The sequence below is a fragment of the Pteronotus mesoamericanus genome, unplaced genomic scaffold (assembly GCF_021234165.1).
Source record: "Pteronotus mesoamericanus isolate MK-2021 breed Mesoamerican mustached bat unplaced genomic scaffold, CSHL_Meso_final contig_74, whole genome shotgun sequence".
Classification (NCBI taxonomy): Eukaryota; Metazoa; Chordata; class Mammalia; order Chiroptera; family Mormoopidae; genus Pteronotus; species Pteronotus mesoamericanus.
This window is the reverse complement of record NW_026555247.1, coordinates 24,614,662-24,640,408: the sequence shown is the minus strand read 5'-3', so window position 1 is coordinate 24,640,408 and position 25,747 is coordinate 24,614,662. Positions and strand designations below refer to the sequence as shown.

At 41.7% G+C, this 25,747-nt stretch overlaps 1 protein-coding gene across 2 annotated transcripts in view; it reads left to right on the top strand.

Annotated features, from left to right (window-relative positions):
* The window catches only part of PSTPIP2 (proline-serine-threonine phosphatase interacting protein 2), a 64,411-nt gene extending 42,298 nt beyond the window's left edge, over window positions 1-22,113 (top strand). Inside the window, exons 4-15 of one of the 2 annotated variants that reach the window (XM_054583588.1) lie at window positions 1,231-1,265; window positions 2,076-2,182; window positions 5,087-5,149; window positions 10,300-10,398; window positions 10,984-11,029; window positions 11,906-11,985; window positions 14,092-14,190; window positions 14,974-15,070; window positions 15,195-15,276; window positions 16,332-16,366; window positions 17,399-17,456; window positions 20,468-22,113. In XM_054583588.1, the coding sequence (XP_054439563.1) occupies window positions 1,231-1,265; window positions 2,076-2,182; window positions 5,087-5,149; window positions 10,300-10,398; window positions 10,984-11,029; window positions 11,906-11,985; window positions 14,092-14,190; window positions 14,974-15,070; window positions 15,195-15,276; window positions 16,332-16,366; window positions 17,399-17,448 (793 nt within the window). In that variant the 3' untranslated portion in view covers window positions 17,449-17,456; window positions 20,468-22,113. Of the gene's footprint in view, window positions 1-1,230; window positions 1,266-2,075; window positions 2,183-5,086; window positions 5,150-10,299; window positions 10,399-10,983; window positions 11,030-11,905; window positions 11,986-14,091; window positions 14,191-14,973; window positions 15,071-15,194; window positions 15,277-16,331; window positions 16,367-17,398; window positions 17,457-17,719; window positions 17,739-20,467 lie in introns of those variants that run through there. The other variant, XM_054583587.1, reaches the window with a different exon arrangement.
* The last annotated feature ends 3,634 nt before the right edge of the window (window positions 22,114-25,747 follow it).

The window sequence follows — 25,747 nt, the reverse complement described above, 5'->3', positions numbered from 1 at the left end:
AGTAGTAAGTCTGCTCATCAGTGACAGTCCTTCATCCTTCTGGACTGTTGGTGCATTTGTTTAGAGAGGATGACTTCCCCAGTTCACTGTGTTCCTTGAAAAATTGTATCACAGGATGGGTAAAATGTATGGAGAATGAGCAGTAATGTTTTTCTGCTGGATGTGTTTGTAGTAATTGGAAATGTTTATGCGAGAAAAGGAAGGAGAAATAAGAACTCTTTGTTATGGGATAAATAGAGTGGGAAAAGTGAGGTAGCTAAAAGAAGGGGCCAGCTGGAAAATACAAGGGTTTTTACTTTGCAAAATAGTAAAACTTGCCACATACATATACACATATAGAAAATGATCCATGGTCCTATGCTGGATGGCTAGGGGACCACGAACTCACAAAGTACCTTTTCTACTTCAGCGGCTGGAGTGAGCCCAGGGAGATCTGCTTCCATGAAGGCAGCAGTGAGCAAGAAATTTCTGGGGCCAAGTCACCTCAGGAGGAGGTTTCATTAAGGCAGGATGGGGAAGAACTTAAACCATGGCTGAGAGAGTGTGTAGGGAGGAAGAGCCCTGGGCTAACAGAGAGAGGAAGGGGGAATCTGAAAGAAGGTATGAGTCATGGTCACCTCCACAGACACTGTAAGGTAAATGGGTTTGTATTAAGCTAAATTTGTTGTAGTTTGTTATTCAGCAGTAAGACATGAACACAGTGTGTTTCATATCCATCTCCTCCATGAGACTCTGAGGTCTGTCTTGAACCAGTGAATCACCAACATCTAACACAATGCCTGACCCATAGTTTATGCTTAATAAGGATGTGATGATTGATGAATGGGTGGAAGAAGAGGTGAACGGGAGCCTGAGTTTGAACCCTTCCTTTTTTGGCTTATAGCCATATTTCCAATTATTACACTTTAAAGAAAGACTCATATTCTTATGAAAGAGAGACCATAACTCCTATATTATCTATGGGGGAAATTAAGTATAGAAAATGTTGGCATCTTGCTCTACCCAGCTGGACAGAGAAGAATTTGTGATGTTTGTGCCTGGGATTGAGAGTATAAGGAAGAACAAACTGGACTGAAGAACCCTGGATCTTTTGCTGTCTTCTCAAACTCTGGAGCAGAGATGAATCTATAGGCTCTAAGTTATGGGCCAAGAGAAGAATGCAATGGCATTATAATAAGATTGTACAGCTAATCTCCAGAACTTGAAATTATATATGTCCTTATTTTTCAGCACCCTGAAGCGGGCCCTGGAAGTCTTCAAGCAGAGTAAGTGATTTGTGATTCTTTAAAAATGTATTTGCTGCCCTTGGCAAGCTCTGTGTCTCTCATCAAAGGTGGGTTTTCATTTGAACAGTAGTCTCATGTTGGGTGACAAAAAAAATGAAAGCAACTCCTAAGGCGAGAAACAGCTCTGAAGAGTTGAAGTGAGCTGGAGAGCCCCCCACACCTGCCTATCAGGATGTGCGTTTGGCTCCCTCACAGCCATGGTCCTCACACTTGACGTCCCGGGTGAGGCCCTGGCACCATGGGCCTTCAAAGGGTCCTGTCCAGTTCTGACATTCCCAAGCGCTGTCACTCAGAAACTCCCTTTAAGGCTTTTTGCTCTTCAGAATACTTGGTGCTTCCACACTATGGATTTTACCAACGCATAGTATGTACATGTGCTGGAAGTGTTTTTGTAGGCAATTGAGTGGTTCTAGACCTTTGTAAGGATTAGCTAAATAAATATTCACCTTAATTTTTCCATAGAAGGTGTACTCTTCTCTCTTTAACTCATCGATGGCTATTATTTCTCAAGATATGGACAGTATCTTTTCATTTTCTTATACTCACCGCAAGGCCAATCGTGATATGACCCAAGGGGACTTCAGCATAGGCTGGGTCTCCTAAGCATATATATTTGGTGTTATTTTACTTGTTGTCTTTTTTTCTAACAAGTAGTTTCATTTTCTTAACAAAAATATATTTATATTAAAATTCAAATGAGACAACTAACTGTGAAGAAGATACTAAACACCCGAGTTTTCACATGTGAATCTTATTTATTGGTTGTTTTTTTTTTTCATTCTTTTGCAGAAGTAGAAAATGTAGCCCAATGTCACATTCAGCTTGCACAGACCCTAAGAGATGAGGCCAGGAAGATAGAAGAATTTAGGGAAAGGCAAAAACTACAGCGGAAAAAGGTTGGGTTTGCTTCTGTGTTAAGATGTTGCCTCTCTCATGGCAGCATGCTCTGGGCTTGCTTGTGCAGTAAACACCTTGGCTTCGCTCACACCTTTATGCGCCCAAGCTCTTCTTTCAACCTCGGAGACTATTCATTGGAGAACACTGTGGAGACTTGTGGTTGTGTGCCCATTTATACCCCACGCCAGTTCTTTTCTAATTTTTGACAGGTTCAGGGGTCCAACCTGCTTCCCTCCTCTCTTTATATCTGTTACCACTATTTAAACTCTGAGTGGGAAGGGGAACCACTCTTTCTTCAGTAGAGTCTAGCATAGCCAAGCTGGCAGGCTCCCAGACCATACTCCCCTTCTGGGGCCAGGTGGTAAGGGGAGGGTAGGAAGTGTAGGAGACTCACACTCTCGTTGGAGACTGTGGTGTAGCCCAACCTCCGTATTCTACAAACAGGGAAGCTGAGGCGCTGGGAAATCCAAGTTCTTTTTCTCTTCAAAGCAGACATGTATATGCTCTTTTTCATTGATGAGATTTACTCTGGCCAACTACATGAGAGGAGATGGGGGCGAGCAAGTTAATAAAGCTGGCAAACATTTTAGAAGTTATAAAGATCAAGTGTTACTTAGACTAGACCAGCCACTATTCTGACTCCCTTGTATTTTGTTCCTAAAAGACTTGCATATTCAGGTTGCCCTGGCAGCCAAGTAGGGCCCTCCCAGAATCTCTTTCTTTTTTTCTTTCTCTTTTTTTAATATCTGGTCTCCAAGGCTGGAACCTAGCTTCCCATGGGGACAGGCTCTCCCCTGTCTGGCATCCAAAAATGTCCATTCAGGTCTCCACGGACAGCTCTGCATGGACTTTTCGGAAACCCTTCTTTATCCTGACCCACCTGAGGTCATTTTCTGCGGTGTATCCCATAGACAGCCAGCTGTTAAGGCTGATGCTACCCAAACCTCAATCTCAGCAACTTTGCCTGTGGTTCTCAGGAAGCCTCTCCCAGCTTCCTTGGCGACTACTTGGCGTTTAGAGTGGGTGTGGCATCTTAACAGCCTATTGTCATTTCATGAGAAGCTCTAACAGCTGTGCCCCTTCCTAGGAAGGAAGGCTGGACATTTGAGGAACACCATATCAAGCACTTTCATGCAAATTCCAGCTTCTTGTCCCGGATCTGAGGGCTCCATCTGGCCCGAAGTAGTTTTCAGAGCAGAAGTAATGCGTATATTACACCCACCTACAGGATGGCCAGGCTCTTGGGGCGGACATTGCCCTGCCCACCTCTTCAGAGTAATTACAAATTTTGAGAAGCAGAATGCTCTCGCCAAGCAAGGTCTGTGCACACATGATGTCCACCAAGAGGAGAGGAGGGGCATTTCCTCCCATCTTCAAGTGCCCTGGGTGACCCCTAGTCATTTCAAAGAGAGTTTTGTTAATTTTGCAAGGCTTCTGAAACTTCCCCTCCTCACTAGTTACAAAGAACAGCCCTTTGTAGCTGGAGGACCGTGTTCTGAGTTCTCTTAGGCAATAGAGCAGCCTGTGCCCCACCCACTGCTGTCGTCCAAGTTCCCTGTGAAGCCTAGTAGTGTCCTCTCTTTGGCAGGAAAATGCCCTCCCAGCTTTCTGGGAGGAGTCCAAAGTTTATAAATATGTCTGTAACTACATGGATCACAGTGAACTCTGGGTTGTACCACATCAGGGTTTAGATACTTTTTAAAAAAATTCTGACTTCAGGGGAAAATGTGTCAGTTGCTAACTTCTCATTTCCATTGGTCAAACCTTACACACTTTGGTCTTTCACTTCTTGGAAATGAAGACATTTCCACTTATCAAGAAAAGCCATCAGTTGGTTTCTTTTTTAAAACTGGGGCAGGGAAAGACAGGTAGAATGGCTGGACAGAAGTTTTTGGTGTCCTCACTCACACAATGAATGCTCTCTGAGGATGGTGAACAGTATGGACGAGGCCCTCTTTCCCTCACTGAGTGAAGAGTATGGCCAGAGGGACTAATGCAACAGGAATCATGTTAAAGTGTGATGAGCCTTAAATGGTGGGGGAGATCACATTGCCACCTGGACACACAGCGGGGAAGCCTGACCTAATCTATGGGGCTAGGGAGGCCTCCTGGAAGAAGTGACTTTGAAGCAAAAACCAACAGAGTGAAAGGCAACATAGGTGAGGGTGGTGAGACACGAGGCTCTCACTCCTGGCGGTTGGTGCGTAGGGTAGGGCCCTTGGAGCTATTCTCAGGAGTCCTGGTGTTTCAGGGCACTGAGGTTCCTTTCCCTGCCCAGAATGCCCCGAGCCTGACAGAGACAGCACATGGTCAGCTACTCCCTCCTCTGGTCCCCACATGGTTTTGCCATGTCAGCTAAGATTGGAATGATTGTGACAGTTTGGTTCGGCCTGTGAAGAAAGGCGTCTCCGAAGCAAGGAAACTCCTTGGTTATAGAGAGTGACACTTCCAGTCTTCAGAATACAGTCTGAGTGGGGTAGACAGACAAACAGACCGCTGATCACTAAACAGCTATTTACATGGTGAGGGGAGGGTCAGTGGGGTCATCTATAAATCTCTTCTTCCTCCCTCTTACTTCTCCCCACCCTAGAGCAAGGATGATTGTGTTTTTGCACTACTTCGTGTTATCAGTAATAAAACAATCAAATTTCCATTGGATTTGGTCTGCCCAAGTTCAAAGATGGACCCCACCATAAACCAGCCATGGAACCTTGGCAAATTGTTCAGCCCCTTTGCTATGTTTCCTCATTTGTGAAATGGGAATAATCAATAGTACATCTGCCTTTTGGGTTGTGTGAGGACTCAGTGAGATAATCCGTCTTGGACACTTTGCCCTCAAGAGAAGATGGTATTAACAATCATTTCTCTTTTTATTATTAATAGTGCTTGTGTTCTCTTCACAGACAGAGATTATAATGGATGCTGTCCATAAACAAAAGAGCTTACAATTCAAGAAAACCATGGATGTGAGTTTCACTTTATTGCCCTTTTCTGAAATCCTGTGTTGCATGTGAACATATTCCTACTCAAATGACATTTCAATAATGTTATTTATTAGTGCAATGGGTTTTTTAGTGATTTGGCTTTCCTTCTTTTTAAGGCCTTGGAGATATTGAGGATGAAACTAGATAGTGGGAACACAATTATCTTTCTGGTAACCTGGGAAAGTATAGCAAGTTAATTTAAATATTTCAGACCTAGACACAAAAGTATATATACCGTATGATACCGTTTATCTTGTTGAATTTGAGCTTTCTCCTTGTGGCTGTTCTGAATCTTGATTTCTTAACTCATTTTATTGAGTAACTCCGTTCTGTTTTAAGATATCTGCTAATTGTAAGAGCCTTTTTTACTTTATGTAATTTGTTTTAAAAAATCTTAGCAAGACAGAGCTAAGAGAGTTTGCTAGGGACCTCACTCTAGCTTTTCATGAATCTGTTAACTTTGGATACAATGAATTCTGTTATTATGACATCTGTGACCCCATCTTTGCACAGAAGTATCATGACTTTCTATGACTATGATGTGATATTTGGTAACCTGGTCAGAAAAGAAAACGTCACCAATGTTAATGGCAATATGCAGTCTGTCCTGTGCCATTTTTTCCTTTGATGCAAATCACTTCAAAAGCAGTTGATAAATAGGAAATGATGTCAGTTTAACGAACGCAGAAATAGTGTTGACTGATATGGGATTGTTCCCAGACCTTTTATGTTTTGAACAACCTGGGGCAAGTTTTCTTTCAATTAAAGAGAAAGTCTTATTGAGATTTATTTATATATATTTTAACTATTTCCTTGCCCTACATTTAGAGCTATATAAGTGTTATAATTTTGCTTCAGCTGTCAAAAATAATTTGGAAAACTCAAGAAGAGAAAAAAAGACTATTGTACTTACTCATTTTTTTGCTTAGTATATTCTTTTTTTCCTTTCTGATGTTCTGTTTTCTTCTTTTATAATTTTCTTTTGTTTAGCTAACTTTCTTTAGCTATCCTTCAAGATAGGTCTTCTAGAGACAAATAAAGTTAGTTTTTCTTCATATGAAAATGTCTTTATTTCGCTTTCATTCTTAAAGGATATTTTCACTGGCTATAGGATTGTGTGTTGCCAGTTCCTTCCTTTCAGTACTTGAAATACATTGTGCCACTTCCTCATGACCTCCTGAAAAACTGAATAAAACTGACACCATAAAATTTTTTTAAAATGCAATGTCATTCAGACTGATTTTTCCTTTTGTTTTTAGTTTTCACAAGTTCACCTATGTGTTTTGTTATGGATCTGTTTGGGTTTATCTTGTCTGGGGTTTGAATCAGCTTCTTGAGTTTGGAAAGAAATTTTGCAAATTATTTCTTTGAGAACTTTTTCAGCTACCCTCCTTCTCTCCTAGGACTCTAAGGATGTGAGTGTTAGATCCTTTTTTAAACAGTGCCAGAGGTTCCTGTGTCTCGGTTCATTTTTATCTACCTATTTTCTCTTCCTTGTTCAGATTAGGTAATTTATATTGTTCTATTTTCTAATTCACCAATTCTTTCTTCTGTCTCTTCCATTCTCTTCTTAAGACCATCCATTGAGTTTTAAAATTTCATTTATTAGTCCTGGCTGGTGTGGCTCAACAGATTGAACGCCAACCTGAGAACTGAAAGGCTGCTGTGTTTGGCTCCCAGCTGGGGCACATGCCTAGGTTGCAGGAAGGGTCCCAGTTGGGGGCATGTGAGGGGCAAACAATTGATGTTTTTCTCCCTTTCTTTTCCCTTCCTTTCCACTATCTCTAAAAATAAATAAATAAACTCTAAAGAAATTTCGGTTATTGTATTTTTCAGTTACAAAATTTCCATTTAGTTCTATGTAGCTTCTTCTTTGCTCTCTATTTCTTTGCAAGACAGTATTTTTTTTTTTGCAAGTGTGTTTGTAATTGCTCCCTGAATTTTTTTTTTATGATGGCTGCTTTAAAATCTGTCAGATAATTCTAACATCTCTGTTGTCTTGATTTCGGCATCTATTAATGGTCTTTATCATCCACATTGAGATCTTCCTGGCTCTTGGAATGATGAATGATATTCAGTTGACTTTGGAAATGCAGGTATTGTTAGAGGACTGTAGGTCTTATTTAAACCTTCTGTTTTAGCTGGCTTCCTCTGACACCGCTCCATCAGGGGGAGGTGAAGCACCGCCTCATTGTTGCTACGTGGGAGTAAAACTCCAGGTTACCCCCTTACTCTTTGCTGACACCACAGGATAGTTGTGGTCTTGTTACTACTGGGAGGTGGTTAATGTCTCCACTCGACCTCCTCTGATACTACCCTAGCAGGGAGAGATGTACCTCATTATTGCCAGGTGGGGGTAGAAGTCCCCCTTCCCTACCTAGTTTCCACTGGCATTGTGTGTGGGGTTTTGATAACTTCTAGTGGGAATGAAAGTCCCAGTTCCCTATTTGGCCCCCTCTCACATCACTTGTCATGGGAGTTGGGCACTTCCTTATAGATTGATGAAGGTGGAGGTCTAGACTCCCCATTTGGCCTTTGTTGGTTGTGTGGGGGTAGGGCCACAGCTTTTTATGTGGTGTTTGGCTGCAGTAGAATGAGTTCTTCCTAAAGGTTTCTGTTCTGCTAGGCTGCTTCTTTTCTGGTCTTTTTGCTAGAGAGAGCAAGGTTTTGTTGGGACTTTATTTTTGGGTCAATGTCCATTGGCATTGCTTGGTTCCTTCCTTCTTTGGCATTCAGTCTGTGATATATAAGGCAAAAGGAAAACCCAGGGTACTCACCTCTAGGTTGCTCTTCTGAGACCAAGGTCTGCCTTTCCTAGAACCTTACATAAACCTTTAAAAAAAGTATTTTGTGATATTTTCATAAATATGATCATACCTCATTAATCTTATGCTAAGAATGTAAGACTATATCTTTAAGAAATCAACGAAGGCATGAACTTATTCACTACTTATAATGAAAACTCTAGATGATTTAGTGACCAAAAAATGGAAAGATTAAAAAAATTTTGTAACTTTAAAAAATTTGATTATGAGCCCTATGTAGCAACAGAGAAAAAATGCTTAATATTTCATATTAAAAAATAATTCAGATAGCCCCAGCTGGTGTAGCTCAGTGGATTGAGTGCCAACCTGCAAACCAAAGGGTTTCTGGTTTGATTCCCAGTCAGGGCACAAGCCGGGGCCAGGTCCCCAACAGGGGGTGTGCGAGAGGCAACCACACACTGATGTTTCTCTCCTTCTCTTTCTCCTTCCTTTCCCCTCTCTCTAAAAATAAATAAATAAAATCTTTTTTAAAAATGCAGATAAAGAAAGATTGATCACTGACAACATTAACATCTAAGACTTCTCTAGAACAAAGGAAAAAATATGTCATCTTACACATGGTTTGAAGACCATGTGTAATAGGAAAATACTGGTAACTTATATAACCAGTTAGTATTCCTAATCTAGATTGAGCTCTTAAAAACCAACTAAAATAAAGAATGCTCCAATAGAAAAGTAGGTAAAAGACATGCTGTAAAAAAGACATACAACCTTAGTAGTAATGAAATAAATACAAATAAAACAAAAATATGCTAACATTTTCACCACTAGCATTAGAAAAGATTAAAAAATATTGTCTAAACTTGGTATTGGTGAGAATGTGAGGCAAGTGGTACTCTTGTATACTTTTGGTAGGAGTATAAATTTGTGCAGCTATTTTGGAGGGAGGTCTGATATGTATACACTGTTTTACCAAACAATTATACTTCTAGGAATTTGATCTGTATGGATAAATTCACACTACTCAAAATAAGATCAGGATGTTTTTATGTCATCAAAAATGGAAAATAAGATAAGTGTCGACCATAAAGTTGATAAGAAAATTATGGTGTGTGTGTGTGTGTGTGTGTGTGTGTGTGTTTACAACTATTAAAAATGTTTAGCGGTAGAGCCCATGCTTGATACAGAGGCATGTCTATAACATACTGTTGTAAAAGAAAAGAATTATTACATGAATATCTTATGTACTTGTAATAATGAAAAATTACAGACTTTTATTTCTATGTATGTGCGGATAGAGAGAGAATTGTAAGGTTGTTTGCTGAAAAGTTAACCCCAACTGAATTGCAAAGGATGCTGAGAAACTTGGAGAAGCATATGAAATATTGAATGAGCACAAACCATCTCTGCAAGAGAGTCTTCATTCTTAGCCAAGCCTTTTTTTTTGGTCACCATTTTCACTTCTTAGCTAACTGATTCACACCTTTGCTTTGTTTAAACAAGTTAAAACTTAGCTTCCATAGTTGGAACAGAAAATTATTTGGTTCACTACCAATGGTTTGTGAACTGTTTCCGTACTACTGGCCTGCCTTTAATTTTTTTTTTAGATTTTATTTATTTATTTTTAGAGAGAGGGGAAGGGAGGGAGAAAGAGAAGGAGAGAAACATCAACATGAGAGAGAAACATCGATCGGTTGCCTCTCATATGCGCCCCGTCCGGGACTGAACCCCACAACCCAGGCATGTGCCCTGATTGGGAATTGAACCGGCAACATTTTGCTTTGCAGGCTGATGTCCAACCAACTGAGTTACATCAATCAGGGCTACTAGCGTACTTTTAAATGAGCTAAAACAGAATTCTTTAAATCAAAAAGGAGCATGGCCGTTCTTAAGCAACAGATATGGTGGGATTGATGCCGCTGTCCACATGCAATGCTGAGGCACATTCGAATATTGAAGCATAATGATAATGACCATGACCAGGCGATTGCACCTAAGTTCTGAGGGTTTATGAATGTTGGGTTACATATTTCATAGTTACGTAGGTCTTTTGATTTTTTTTTCACCTGAAATGCCATCTTTTGTTCTGGTCAGTTTTTGAAGTTCATGTAATACTTTGCCAAATAGGAGTTACTATTTCTCTGATCAGGCTGCCACTGCATACATAATTTGGAAAAGGGCTAGAGAGAGCTTCCGAAGATAGATAAGAACGAGTACCTGTCTTCTGAGTGACCACGTTTCAGGGGTGACCACGGCCCTGTTCAGGACGCCCTGTATTTTGCTGGACTTGACAGGCTAGGGTGGCTGTTTCGCAGGGCTGCGCTCTGCTCACCTAATTTGGTCCTCTTTTGGCTCATAACCACCAAGGCAAAGAAGAACTACGAGCAGAAATGCCGAGACAAAGATGACGCAGAGCAGGCTGTCCACCGGAGCGCCAACGTGGTAACCCCGAAGCAACAAGAAAAGGTACCTGGGAGGGCTGATCACCTGAAAAACCCGAGATTCGCTATATATTAAGCTAAAACCAACTAATACTCTTAATTTAAAATGGACCTGCACCCTAAGCTTCTGGCAGTATCTTCCTTTAGGCTATTGAGATCCTCTGAACCAGAAAAACCCTTGCCGCATTTTGGGGGTAGTAGAAGAGCTAAAGAAGGGAGGCCATGGGGGAGGCAGCGGGGCGATAAGCCAGGGAGGGGTCTGGGTTGGTTTTTTTTTTCATCTTTCTTCAAACTCAACTCATGTATTCTTTGGAGCTAGGCTGCCTCCTGCTTGGGTATATTATAAATTTAATTTTATAAATCTAGATATAAGACTGCCATCAACCAGAAGGCAGAGGTACACCTTTAGGATGGCGTAGGGCAAGATGCTTGGTGGATAGTTTTCAATAGCGATAAGATTAGAAGGCTAGTTGAATGATGTACTCAGGAGAGAAACATAATAAGATTTGTACTGGCACTTGTCTCTTCACAGTCGTTGTTTTTAGGTCTGTTTTGCCTGCAGAATCCTGGCCCAGCATTACTGATCTCTTGTTCTTTTGTGTCCTCACAGCTTTTTGTGAAACTGGCATCTGCAAAGACAGCAGTAGAGGACTCCGGTGAGGAGGCTTCCAGGGATGGGGGAGGATTGCAGTGGGATTTACATTATCCTAAATCTGTCCAAGAAAGGTAGATTGATATACCTTACAATGCAGGACATGCGGCTATACCGTAGGCTTTCAGGAGGGAGAAACAGGAAGGAAGCGAGGAAGGGAGGGAGGGAAGGGAAACTGCAAGGAAGCAAATGAGGCAGCAGTTTCTGGCCACTGACGGCTTAGTCGGCTGCCTTACATGTACTGGAATGGTGATGGTAGGGCCATGTGGCAGCTGCTTTGTAATCGAGGGCTCACTCTGATTTTTTTTGGAACATCTATTTTAAAAGCCCATTTCAGCCCTGATTAACTCTTATCTGCTATGAAACAAACAGCCAAGTTGCGAAGCCTTGTCATCATTGAAATCCAAGATCCAAAGCAGGTGTTTGTTTGCAAGGGTTTTTAATTCCCAGAGTATCCTGCAAGAAAGAAACCTCTCATGACCACAGTCACTTAAGATGTCTCGAAACCCAACACTAAAGTAACCTAGTGCCCTTAATGGCTCAAGGTATTTCTCTGCATCTCTCATTGGATAATTTTCCTGAAAAGGGGTGGAAGCTGTTGAGGAGGAATTAGACAAAGAAAACCCTGGCCAGAATTCCTCGCCTGCTTTCACTTCTCCTGCCGTGGATCATTTCTTGCTAATTTCTTGGTTCAGTGCTTATTTCACAAAGATATTATGAGAGTGAGAGATGTAATTAGGCCTTCCAACGTGCAGAGCTCCACAGAGGCTTGTGAACTCACTGCGAGTTTCATTTGCCATCTGGGACAAGTCTGAGGGGTGGGTCTGCGACCTGCCCTCCGGCCCCATTTCTGAATCCGATCCCCTCCCCGCCTTTGCAGACAAGACATATATGATGCAGATCAATACGCTGGATAAGATCCGAGAAGAGTGGCAGAGCGAGCACATCAAGGCCTGTGAGGTAACTGGAACCGGAAGCCGCTCAGGAGGGGGTGGTCTTCCTCCTAGAACTTGTAGAGTTTACTTTTATAGGAATGTGTCACCCTCTTATTATTCTTCCCAATTCCAATAGAGTTCCTTGAGGACAGATTAGAAATCAGAAATTTAAGAGGAGGATGGAAGGAACTGGAATGTTTTTCCCTGAACCTCATTTTCTGTCTCCTGCCTGTCCTGACCATGCTGTCCAACTCTGTTTGAGGTGTTCCTCTAATGTTGGGTTAGCACAGGCATGAAACAGATGAATTCATTAATGGTTAATTAAGTAATTACCTTTAGGGAGCTCACGTGCACTTGGTGTGTGATAAGAAAAATGCAGACAGCAGGTAAGCAGGCTTCAGAATATTTTAACCCCCTTACACCTTTGACTTCACCATGGGTCCCCTTCATTGTCAGCACATTAGGTCATTCACAATTTCCTGGAAACTTCCCAAGTTTTCTGTCACCCTCTCTACACATCTTATCAGTGGTTCTCAAAATGAGGTCCCAAGACATGTAGCATTACCATCATCTCAGAACTTGTTAGAGATTCATTCCAGACCAACACCAGACCTACAGAATCAGAAACTCTGGGAGTGGACCCGGTAACCTCTGTGGGATTCTGATGTGAATTCCAACATGAGAACTCCTGGCCTAGTCATCCCCCTTCCCTTTGTTTCTCCTGATACAGTACAGAAGAGGCCGCTTCTGTCCTATCAAGGTCTCCCTCCCACCACCTGGCCTCAGGATCCCTTGCAGCTGCCTTTCCCCCCCTGCCTTGTGCACAGCAGCTCCCTTTAATGGGGAGTTCTTCCATTATCATGTACACAAACTCAGCTCATTCCTGGCATTAAAACCTAGGAGCTATTGCTTCCCATCTGCCACCTGCTGCTCTCTTTACAGCCAGGCTTCTCGAAGGAGCTGTCTGCACATCCTCCTTGCCCCTGCCTGTCCCAGCTGTGTCTGGGGTTTGCTCCCCTGCCCCCTCTCTCAGAGGAACCAGTGATCCCCTTGGTGTGAGGTCCAGTGGACCTTTGCAGTTTCTCGTCTTATTTGACCTGTCTTTACCACCTGATACTGTAGGTCACTATCTCCCTCCTAAAACCTTCTTTTTGCTTTACTTCCTTAACTCCACACTCTCATGGAAATGCATGGAGTAAAGCCATTTTTTTTTTAAGGTTTAAGAACATGCAAAAGAACATGATTTATGTCTTATGGATACCAGCATGTTATAAAAATCTGCATGGGAATGATAAAATTTAGGATAATGGTTATCTCTGGGGAATGTGACAGAGATTGGGAAAAGCACACAGGGACTTTAACAAAATCGGAAGCAGATTTTGGGCAAAGTTTTTGACAAAGCTAGGTAGTGGGTACATGGGAATTCATTATACCAGTCTCTCTACTCTTTTATATGTTTGAAATTTTATATTATAAAAAGTTTTAAAATGTAATACTTTTGTAGTCAGTATTTTTAAAAATATGTTAATACATAACATTCACTGTTGAATAGAATAACATCTACTTTATAGAATAGCTTGATTTTCCAAAAGTTGATATTCATATGTATTCAAAAAACTATTGTTTAGGCTATAACTTAAAAAAAAAAACCTCTTTATTAAGAAAAATTTCAAACATACACAAAGATGAGAAGACAAGCGCAAGGACCCCCCTGTACTCATCAACTAGCATCCACCACCATGAGCATCTTCCCACTTGAATTCATTCATTGCTGTGTGTGGGGGGTGGGGGGAAGGTTGGAATCTGAGGGCCTGGCCGGCTACCAGGGTGGAGATGCCTCTAAGGCAGTTGGAAATGTGAGCTGGCGCTCAGGTTAGGGCCTGGGTGTCTGGGTTCATCGTGACCTCTCACCTTCAGAATCATTTCCCACTCTGTCTATGTGAATGCCGTATTAGGATCCACTTGCATTCTTTGCCTGCTCTAAGAATTTATGAGCTTCCTTGATGGTGAGAAGAGTGCCCTAAATGGACAATACGCTCGCATAATTGAAGGCGGACACTGTTTCATAGCCAGTGTCGACAAATGGCCTCTTTCTCTGCGTATGTATTTACATATGGTTATGTTTCTGTAGATGTTTGAAGCTCAAGAATATGAACGAATAAAATTCTTCCGGAACTCATTGTGGTCACACATGAATCAGCTGTCGAAACAATGCGTCACCAATGATGATGTAAGTCAGAGGCATCCATGGGAAGATTCACAGGAGTGGAAGGAACTGTAGACATTTATTAGTTCACCCATCTCATTTGAGGCCCAGAAGGATACAGTCACTTGCCCAGTGCCACACAGTTAGTTGATAGAAGGACCTAGATAAACTCCTAGCCTGCCTGACTCCTGATCTATTTTACCACCATGACTTTCTCTTTAAGAAATTCAGAGTAGGAGGGCAGGGCAGGGAGACCCAAATACAGTTTAATTTATGGCATACAGAGTTGTTATAGCATGAATGTGAGTCTCGGAGAGTTGGTCACTCCAGGACAGCACCAGGTACTAGCAGACTGACCCATGCCCAGGCTCATAGTCACTCCAGGGTCCAAGATTTACTTCAATGGCATTCCTAGGACAATTATCCAGGTTTAATATGTGCACAGCAATCCTTGTGGGGTCCCTGGGTCTCAGAGAGACCGGAATCAAGTTAGTGCAACCTTCTTTGCTGAGAAATCGTCACCCTCACTTAGATGAGACATTCACTTTAGAAGAACAATTAAGCACAGAGAAAACCTGTAGGATCAAATGGAAGAACTTGTCTCCAAGTGATTGTCTTTGTGTTTGTGTGTAGCATTGATCTTGGGATTTGGTTTCTATTTACTTTGCCCCATCAGTGCTTTTTCTTAAATCTTTAAAAAATACAATTTGGAAATGAGTCAGCCATATAACAAACCTCCAGTTTTAATAAGCCATGTCACCAGTGTCATGGCTACTTCTCTACCTTGACGTATGTTCTTGTCGTTAGATGTATGAAGAAGTCCGTAAGAGTTTAGAAATGTGCAGCATTGAGAAGGACATTGAATGCTTTGTGAATCAACGAAAAACTGGACAGGTTCCACCAGGTGAGTGGAGCGGTGGGGGTGGTGGAGGTTTATTGAGGCAATTCTATCAGTCTTTTTTGTCATATGTTGTTGATAGTGGAAGATACATGCTAGTTCATGTTTTATTTCTCGATGATTCCTCTAGCACCCATCATGTATGAGAATTTCTACTGCCCACAGAAGAATGCAGCCCCACAGGGAAAGGCTGTAGGACCGAACGTGGCAAGGTAATGACCAGCTTTCTTTCACATGAAGAAAAATACTTTTAATAAACATTATTTATCATTAGTGTTCTAAGACACTACAATGGAAACATAGCTACCACTGTATTTGCTTAGGAAGGTTGCTAGATTTTTGGAAATAGCAAGTTTAGGACAAATATGAAATGGATTTTACTAGTCATAGTTCAAGGAGGACATTATCATACCTGAATATGAAGTTTATTATTCGTGCACAAGTCCTATACCTGTCTTAGAGCCTGTAGAGAGCAGGAGTCAGCAAACTTTGATCTACCTGTGTTGGTAGGACTTGTGAATATTTTAATGGTTGAAAAAAAATGGAAAGAATACTATCTTATGATGTGAAAATTATATGAAATTCAAATTTTGGTGTTTGTATATAAAGTTTTACTACAGCATGACTGCACTCATTTTTTGACATTCTGTCTATAGCTGCTTTCGTACTGAAGTTGACTAGAGTTATGACAGAAGTGATACATGGCCAACAAGCCTAAATCACTTATCCCATTTGGCTCTTCACAGAAGAGTTTGCCACTCCTGACGTAAAAGACCCGGACAGGAGAAGAACTTTTGTTTTATGTACCTTGAAGTTGAAGTTGTTGAATTTTTAGTCCACTTTTTAAAAAGATAATGGGGTGTTTGGTGGGATGGCATGACCATCACCAACCAGTGTTTAAGAATCCCAGGCACTGTTCAAAACAGTTCGTATGAATTAGCTGTTTTAAGCCTCACAGTGAGGTAGGAGCTGTTGTTCTTCCCATTTTGCATGTGAAGATGCTGATGTATAAGGAGAGCAGGAAGTCTTGCCCGCACAGCTGGAACGTTCCTGCTGCCAGCCTGGGATGCAGCCGCAGGGCCCGGTGCTCCCGACCACTGTCCTCCGTGTGACAGAACGTCTGCAGCGCTTGGGCTTCGCTTGAGCTTTTCTTGACCCTCCAAGGCAGAAACCAGATCTGATGGGAGTGCAATGCACTTGTTGTGTAATGTGGTAGATTAGAAAAACAAGAACTTCTCTGAAAGCTTTTGGTTTTCATTTCTTACAGGAGAGGACCTCTCCCAGTTCCTAAAAGTTTACCAGGTATGCTGCCAAGGAACACCTTTGGGAATGCTTATATTAGGCTTTCTTTAAAGTGGGGTAGCTAGAATTTTGAAATAAAGGGAGAGAAGGGAATAAATAGAATCAAATTCCTGAAAGAATAAGTATATATTGGAGTCTTACTATTGTATGTCACAGAGTGGAAATTGGTCATTTGTATCTATTTTGTAGCTATCCAGGAGAATTTACCTCCTGGAGTACCAAAGAAACATCTTATAAGGCAGTCTTACCTAAGAGATTATTTCATCTTGGACCATGAGAAGAACTGAGATATAGTTTCCTTTGGATTACACAGAAATATAACATATAGAAGGCATAACTGTCGAGAACTATGTAACTTAATACTGTATATTTTGTGCCTTGCCCATAATTGGATCTTTGACTAATCACTAGTCTCTTTTTTCTGTGGACTGTTACCATACCTCTGGGAGAGCCACACCTTTTAGCATTTTTTTGTTAGTTCTTTGAGTAATAATAAACCCCTTGAAGGCAGGCACTTTGTTTTTTCCTGTATGACTCACCATACCTAACACAGTGCTGGGCACATAATAGCACTCAGCAAATATCTAGTATTTGAATAAAAGGAAGATCTACCTAACTGTGTTCAAGGGAATGAGGGAAGAGACAGCTATTGCTGCATTTAGCAGGTGAGCAAAAATTTAGTGGCTAAATTACATTTTTGAACAATATAGGGATTTACATTATTTTACTTCTTATTGCCTTAGGATTTACTTCATAATGCGGGACTTTTTTTTGTCCATATTTGAAGATGACTTTACCGTTGGTCCTGCTATCTGGACAGGAGTGAAAAAGGACAAAGAAATCATAATAGGGATTTCCAGAATATTCTCTGGTTTGCAGTCATGACTACCATTTGTAGGCTTTGTTGCCAGATACATTTTCTTCTTACAAAAGGCAGTCTCTAGAACCTTTGAGTGGAGTGTCTTGATTTGAAAGGGCTAAGATCTTAATGAAAAAATGTTGGCTTCATGTTGCTCTGTGTTTCCTATGCAGAAGACCCGGATTATTCTTTCATTGATGGCTACAGTTTGATCTACCAGTAACAACAATGGTAAGAGCCTTTAATTTTCATGTCATCAAGTTGCAGTTAGCCTGGGGATAGTGTTTTTGAAGTCTTTGATGCTTCTTTATAATGCCACTGAAGCAAGCAAAGCCTTGCACCAGGCTGGCAGGTTGGTGGGTGTGGTGTTTCTGCAGGACAACTTCTCTGGATCCCCCCACGGAAAGGGGACCGGAGACCACCCCAGACCTATTTGAATGAGGGTATTTTTCCTTCACGAACTAGGCAACAACTCTTTATTTTACTCTCATTAGGCTCTTTTGTGGCCGTTACCCACCGACATTAAAGGCAGTGCTCATCATCACTTGTGGACTACCTGCATGCATGAAAACATCTTTTGATTGACAACAAATTTAGCTAATTCTAGAAAAAAAAATAAAGGCAATGCTCAAAAACAAAACACACCTGACCTCTACTTCTTCATCCCCCAAAGAGGAAAAGTCAAGTAAGAAAAAGTCAGTAGAAATAAGGCAAATGATATTACACTCCCCAAGCACACAAGGGCACCACCGGGCTCATCCTGCACCACGTTACTACTGCTCCGGGCTAGCAAGCCACAGGGATTCCTGGAGGGGAACTACTGAGCAACCATGGCTGCAAACATGACTCTTATTCTTTGGCATTTGGGTATTTGCAACATGCCCCAAGTCACTATCGGTCTTCACAAGTGTTTAGGAATGCCGCCAAAGCCAAAATAGAAATACTAAAAGATACTCTTCCTAAAGTATAATGCTTTTAACCGATCAAGCATATCTTGGGGTATGACAATATATGCATATATAAGGTCTGAAAGGATATATGCCCAAGCAGATAATCATTTTCCTTTTGTTTGTCCGTGTGTTCTAATTTGTCTGCAATGAAAATTTATTACTTCTTCAATTAAAAACTGTTTTTAAAGAACTGATCCTCTTGCGTACTTCTGGTCTCAGTGTGTTCCTGGGAGTGATAGGAGAGGCGGGTAGGATGCAGGAAGTCATAATGGAAGCAGCACAGCCTCTCTCCCACCCTTCCTGATTTTGTGTCAGTGACATTTGCTGTCACTTATGAGGCAAAACAGGTTCTTAGCAGTGCTCCCTGATGCTTTTCACTTCAGTGTTCTATACCCCTGGCAAGTGCTTGGAAGTAAGTGCATCAAATATTGCTTGTCTTTGGCCCTCTAAAAACACCTATTTTGTGACTTCTAGCCATTTGGCTAGAGAGGATGAAAGCCATGTTGTCTTGATTAGATAGAAATAATTAGCCAGTATTATTTATATTTAAATGTAAGTCTCTAAATTGCTTAAGAAGTGTGTTTAATATTTAAGGAACTTTGCTGGAAAAGACATTGGAAATTGAAGACATAATAAAATACCCCATCCTCTAACTACATATAAGTTTCTGATCTACAAAGTGTAGTTTTTTTAAAGATTTTATTTATTTATTTTTAGAGAGGAGAAAGGAGGAAGAAAGAGGAGAGAGACATCAATGTGTGTTTGCCTCTTGAGCACCCCCTACTGGGAACTTGGCCTGCAAGCCAGACATGTGCCCTGACTAGAAACAGAACTGGCGACCCTTTGGTTCACAGGCTGGCACTCAATCCACTGAGCCACACCAGCCAGAGCCAAAGTGTAGTCTCTACAACCAGTCATCATTTCTTCATTTTGTCAGCCTCCATCTTTCTCATTAAAAGGGGCAAGGCCCATGGTAGAGGTAGAGCAGCAACAGGGAAAAATCAATGACTTGGAATTCAAAGGTGAAACTGACTTCAGACACCACTTTACATAAAGCATATATTCTACTTGTTTAATAATAGCATTTGACTCCAAACCTCTTGTTCCTCTGAGCCCAAGAATCTGCTGGAACGAGCACGTATACTCAAGTTACAGCGTTTCACAGGGATTCATTAGTGTCTGCGCCAGCTCAGTGAGGAGGAGTTCAAGATATAGATGTATAATTGACTCAGCGTAAGAGGATTTTAAAGAAGGGAGTCTACCTTAGTAGCTTCATAAGCAACATATCACAACATTTAAAATACTTTGAACTTTGGAATTGAAATTTAAATAGGAAGTTTTAGGAATTTGCAGTTTGTTCTGCAGTTGTTGATTCTAGCTGCTATTCCTGCTTTTAAGTCTAACATGGTTAGGTTAAGAGAGATTATAACTTTTTTTTGCAGTCTCTTAAAAAATTTTTTTAAAAGTTTTTATTTTTTAATTATAGTTGTACAATATTACATTAGTTCAGGTGTGCAACCTCATGATTAGACATTTATGTAACTTAGGAAGTGATCGCCTTGATAAATCTAGTCCCCATCTGACACCATACCTAGTGATTACAATATTGTTGAGTATATTCCTATGCTGCACTTTACATACCCACGACTATTCTGTAACTACCGATTTGTACTTCTAAAAACCTTCACTGTTTTTACCCATCTTCCAATTCTAAATTTTCTTTTCTTTTCTATTGAATTTATTGGGTGACATTGGTTAATAAAATTATATAAGTTTCGGGTATACAATTCTATAGTACATCATCTGTATATTTTATTGTATATTCACTGCCCAAAGTCAAGTCTCCTCTAAATTTTATTTTTCAATGGCAGTTTACATTCTGTATTATTTTGTATTCGTTTCAGGTGTACAGCATAGTGGTTAGACAGTCCTACACTTTACAAATTGTTCTCCCCGATATTTCAAGTACTCACCTGGCACTGTACTTAGTTATTATACTATTATTGACTGTATCCTCTATGCTGTACTTTACATCCTCAGGACAGATGGTAACCTTTGCATTTAAAAATATGTGTATCAAAAAATATAAATATATGTGTTATTTACCATAAACCAATGGATGCTATTATCACATTCCATTTTTGTTCATCACTTGGAATACCTGATTCTCACCATGCGCTTTCCTTGGCCAAACACACTTATTCCTGTTGAATAAAAACAATCTCAGTGTAGGAGCAGGGTGCTGATGTGAATGGGTTAATTCAATGAAATTTCTCTGCTATTTTCTTTCAGAGCACAGAGCCTTTTCTGGCTGATGCTTCTATGGCATGGAAGGAGGCACCCAGAGCAGCTGAATCTGTAGAAATTGTGTCAATCATGAAGACTTTGAAGTGAACCCTTGCTGTAATTTTTTGATATTTTAAGTTTATGGTAAACATTTAGTTTAATTTAAGCTAGTAGAGTTCTGCAGTTTCTAAAAGAAGTTTACAAATTGGCCCAGACTCAAGAATGATCCTTTCCCAATCAGTTACTAAAGTTGTGAATGCATTGTGTTTTCTACTTGGTCCAGGACGGTCTCTGGATTTTGAGCCTTGACTGTTGGGGGATGGGGAACAGGGATGGCTGGAGCGGAGTCTGAGCCCCCCACCTGCACAAGAAGCCCCTCTGGCTTTGGGGCAGCGTGCTATGGCGTTTCCACAGCGACACACACTCTCAATGGTGCATGATTTAAAATGGCCTTCCTTTTTGGCTAGAAGACTTAGGGGCCATCTGATCATGCTTTCTCATGTTCCAGATGAGGAAATGAGACCCAGAAGTATGAAATCAGTTTCCTTACTGTTGTCCCAGCTGGTTCTGGACAGAACCAGAACTGGAGTACGAGCTCTTCGCACATCACCATTTTTCTAACTCTTCCTGCGGCTGTGGTGCTCAGGATGAAATTTAAGACGCCAACTGTTTTTGCTGGCATCTTTTAAACTGGGAAAATTACCAGGGTTTAAATGTCATATTTATTTTTATATGGTTCACTCTGTGTACCGAACTCCACAGCACCATATTTAATTTAATAAAGAAGCATCGGTTGTAAACTATACTATTATTTTACATACCACTAAGAAAGTCAGGTGGGGGAGAGTTAACAGTTAAATTGTGACAGTTAATGGCCAAGCATATTTGAATTTCAGATGCTAAAGTGTGCCAAAAAGAGGGGCGGGGGCTGGGGGTGGCGGGGAGAGAAAGATCCTCAATGAAATGTGGTATTTTTACTCTATTCCTGATGAGAAATTTGAGTTACAGAGCCAGATCTCAGTCCTGGGTCTTCACAGAGAACCTTGCCCTTCCTAGATCCTGGAATCTCTAAAGTATCAACCTTACCCTTTCACAAAAATTGGGGTCTTCCCATTGTCACCCACAAACAGCAAGGAGATTATGTACCTTTTGTACAACATTCGCACACTGAGAAAGCACTTCATTTTAGTTAATGACAAGTTAAAACAGCACTGGTACTTAGTATGTTGTAAAATTTTGTTACCACAAAGCAAATATTTTCCTTCCCTGCTCTATTCAATAGCTTCCCCAGAACTATGGACAAATTGATCGAAAGAAGACTGATTATTTTCCCTCTTTTAACATAAGCCTCTATTAAAAGTGATAGTTTCTTGTCATGACAGGAAACTTGCAACAATTGGATATCCTTTTGAGAAACTGAAGTTTGCAAAGGGCCATGGACTTCCCCAAATGAACAGTTTCAGGAAATTTTTCTTCAAATTCAGAACATTTTATTTCTAAGTGCTTTATTTATTGTTGGCAATTCCTCAGGGATTTCACCTTTCTATTAGTGTAATTGATGTAAACATGTTTTATGATTTGAAAATATTTGTATTGTAATTGCTCGTTCAGTTCAATATGAGGTAAAATAAAAGTTCTTGATGATTTGGGATTTATTTTGCATTTCGAGTTAGCCATATCACCCTCCCAAGCCCTGTTTGACCCTTTGTCACATTTGCTATTGTTTGACTACAGAAGGACAGACTGCCATGGAGGGCGCCCAGGCGCAGACTGGTGGCATGCTGCTTCCTGCTAACCCTTCAGGTGCCAGGTTCAAGGTCACTTCCTCAGGGCCTCCTGCTGCCGTAGCCTCCCCCTTCCCACATTTTTCTTGGTATTACATAATTCACTCTTGTTCAAGGTTGGGCTGCCCTCGCAGACTTTAATCTCCATGAGAGCAGGGCCCCTCTTTGTCCATTTTCCAGCTGTGTCCCGAGCACCTGACCCATAGTAGTAAATATGAATTAGGGACCTGGAAGAGAACATAGAGGAGCAGCCAGCTGAGAGAGCAATAAGGTGTGTAATGGGAACGAAGCCAGTCAAATAAGTATACATGTCAAATTTACTGTGCCCACTGTTGATATCTTAATTTGGGTTCCACCTGGAGCAGACCCCGCAATAAGGATTTTAGTGCAAGTACTGTTTCCTGGGGTTAGGGGTTCGGGGGCATTGATCCCTGAAAACACCAGTAGGGAAGTGAGACAAGGAGAGCAAAAAAAAAAACAAAAACCCATTCATTATAAAGGAAGTTACCACAGTGGGCAAGTGGAGCTTAAGCCTGTTGGGAACCGCTGAGAGGGTGCAGGGACAGGCGCCTGAGGGGAGGAGCTGGGAGAGGCGTTCACCAGTTCCCACCAGCTGCAGGTAGAGGGCTGCTCCTGCCAGGCATATCCGGGCATTTCTGGCCGGCCGTGAACGCTGGCAGGGCGCTTCCAGCGGCTTCACAGGGTCTTCAGGCAGTTGGAGGTCGGGCTGTGGTGTAAGGAAGTGCCAGGTACCGAGGGGATGTGGATGGGGCGCTGACAACGTTGGCCCCTGCATGGCTCAGAGTCACCTGTGCCCGCAGGGATTATACTCCATCCTGCCACTGCTCCTTCCAGTCCCCTGCCCAGAACACACACAGACACACGCACACCAGGAAGTTTAATAGCACAAGCTCTAGTCCTGTTGCCACAGATGGTTCTGAGTTCATAAGTGATATTCATTCTCTTCTTCCTCTACTGCCCTGTTATGGAGTGAATTGTGTCCCTTCCAATTCATACGTTAAAGACCAACCATTAATGCCTGAGAATGGGACTGTTTTTGGAAATAGGGCCTTTAGTGAGGTAATTAAATTGAAGTAAGGCTGTTAGGATGGGGCCCTAATCCAGTCTTACTGGTTGGTGTCCTTATAGGAAGAGGAAGAGAAACCAGGGGTGCTAGGGCAGAAAGGGAGGAGCGTGTCAAGAGGCATCAGGAGAGTGGCCATCGAGAGGCAGCTGCCTGCAAGTCAAAGAGAGAGACCTCAGAGGAAGCCAACCCTGGCAGCACCTTGATCTCGGACTTCTAGCCTCCAGAACTGCAGGAAAATCAATTTCAATCATTTAAGCCACCCAGAGTCTGTGGTATTTTGCTATGGCAGTCCTAGCAAGCTGGCACACACACATTGCAGGCTCCCTTCACACTTAGCATGTCTTCTGCTTGTTTAGGTCGCTTAACTGGTGGGGTAACCTAGACCCTCATCCCTAAGGGGCCTGAACCCCTGGTTTTCAGGCTCTTGCCGATTTATGTTCATCCCCAGGCATGGCAACACCAAGAGGCATCCCAGTGAAATTCCCAAGCCCCAGACATCCTCCTCCTTGCCCTCCTTCCTTTGGTAATCACCTACTCCTGCTGGGATAGTTACTGCTTCCTTTGCTTGCTAGTGTATTGGCATGAAGGCCCCAGAATGACCAAGCACCAGCCATAGTTTTAATGGCACCCTTTCTATGTCCCCTGGTAGATGTATACTCTGCTGACCACCTGAAGTCAGGTGCTCTAGTCCAACAGAGCCTAACATTGAAAGGATAGGAACACAAATTCCCCAACTTAGTTGGGTCAATGTGAACTATGGTGACAGAGACCACTCCTATCATTGTAAGGTGAAGCTCTTGGTATATGACATGCATTTTCAACAAGGGCAATATTGCTTTCAAGGGGTAAAGATTGGTTTTTGATGGGCAAAACAATTCTTACTCTTCTTATGTATAAAGCACAGATATACAGAGAGAGCGTAAATATCTGTACAGAAAGTATCTGATATACTGTCAGATACAGTATATCTGTGGTATTAAAATTTTGTGGGAGTGGCGATTAAATTTGCCACCAAGTGGCTGGTTGGTGTTCTTAAGAGATGGCAACATATTTAGGGTTCAGCCTCCAGGGCTAATTGTTCAGACATCCAGTGGTAGCTACTCTGTGGGAGCCCAGTGAGGAAGCCCTGGGGTGGGCAAGGACAGAGGCTGGCCGGACTTCACAGGATGAGTCATCCTAACCACCTGGTTGTCCTGTACTTCCTTTGATGCACGCTTTCTTGTGGACACTAACTGTAAGACACAAAGGTTTACACCTTTTATGCCTATTCTTTTGTCTTCAGCCTACTAATTTTGTCTCTTGATCAACCAGTCAGGTCACGTGCCACTGCCCAGGAGTCTTTGGCACATGGCATATACTTTCCTTGGGCTACTCCTCCCTTCGCATGAGGATGATGACCAGCCATGTTACCTGATGCACTGCCCACTGGGAGTACTTCTCTTCACCACTGCTTTTCATAGTCACTCCTGAATGGAGCTGTAGTGTGGCAGCAATCCGCATACAGACTAATGACAAATAACACAGAGAGCTGACCTATCTATCAACCAGGCCTGAGTTTGTTTGTTCTTCTCCATCAGTTGGGTTGAAGAAACCTCCCTATGAGGCCACAGGTATGAGCTGAAGGAGAGGCACAAGTGCAACAGAGGATGGTGATGGAGGTGCATGCATTGCCTGTTTGATGTATTTGGCCTTTTGGCTTTCGGGGTTTGCCCTACCTGATCCAGAGGGTCCCATTTCCATTGTATGGTGGATTGTTTATGTGCTGGCTTGACTCATCTGTCTGAAGAAAAGTAAAATATTTTAGTAGCAACATTATTTCAAACATTTCATGTTCATATTTCCTTTATAATTTTACAAAATGTACCTCTTTAAACGAAACCATAGAGGTTTCCTGGCTTTTCCTATTAGTCCCCAGTGACATGAACTTATAATTTTCTTCACAGCACCAACAGCAGTTGATAACAGTTAGTCATGACTTCATATCTCTCAGATGCTAGCAATGTGAATAAGCCCTTCCCCCTGAATCTTACCTTAATTCACCACAGATAAGGCCTCTAATAATTGTGATGCTTTAAGCTCAGAGTTTCTCACCGTTCTACTTCCATAAACAGCGACACCCTTGTTAGCATCTAACTGGGAAGGACTCTCATTCCAGTATGCCAGCCTGACCTCTGAGTACCATTTCTAGAAATAACTGTCTTAGTGTGGGGTACCCCAGAGAGAGAGGCTCAGAGACAAGAATTTGGGGTCAAGTTGTTTATTTGAAAGGTGAATCCAGTGGACACCAGTAATAAAATGAGAAGCGAAAAAGGAAAGAGAAAGAAGTGAATAAACTGTTATCCACTGTGGGAAATGAGGTGACTCGCCCTGGGAACTCTGGGAAATAGCACAGAACACATATGTCAATGTACTTCC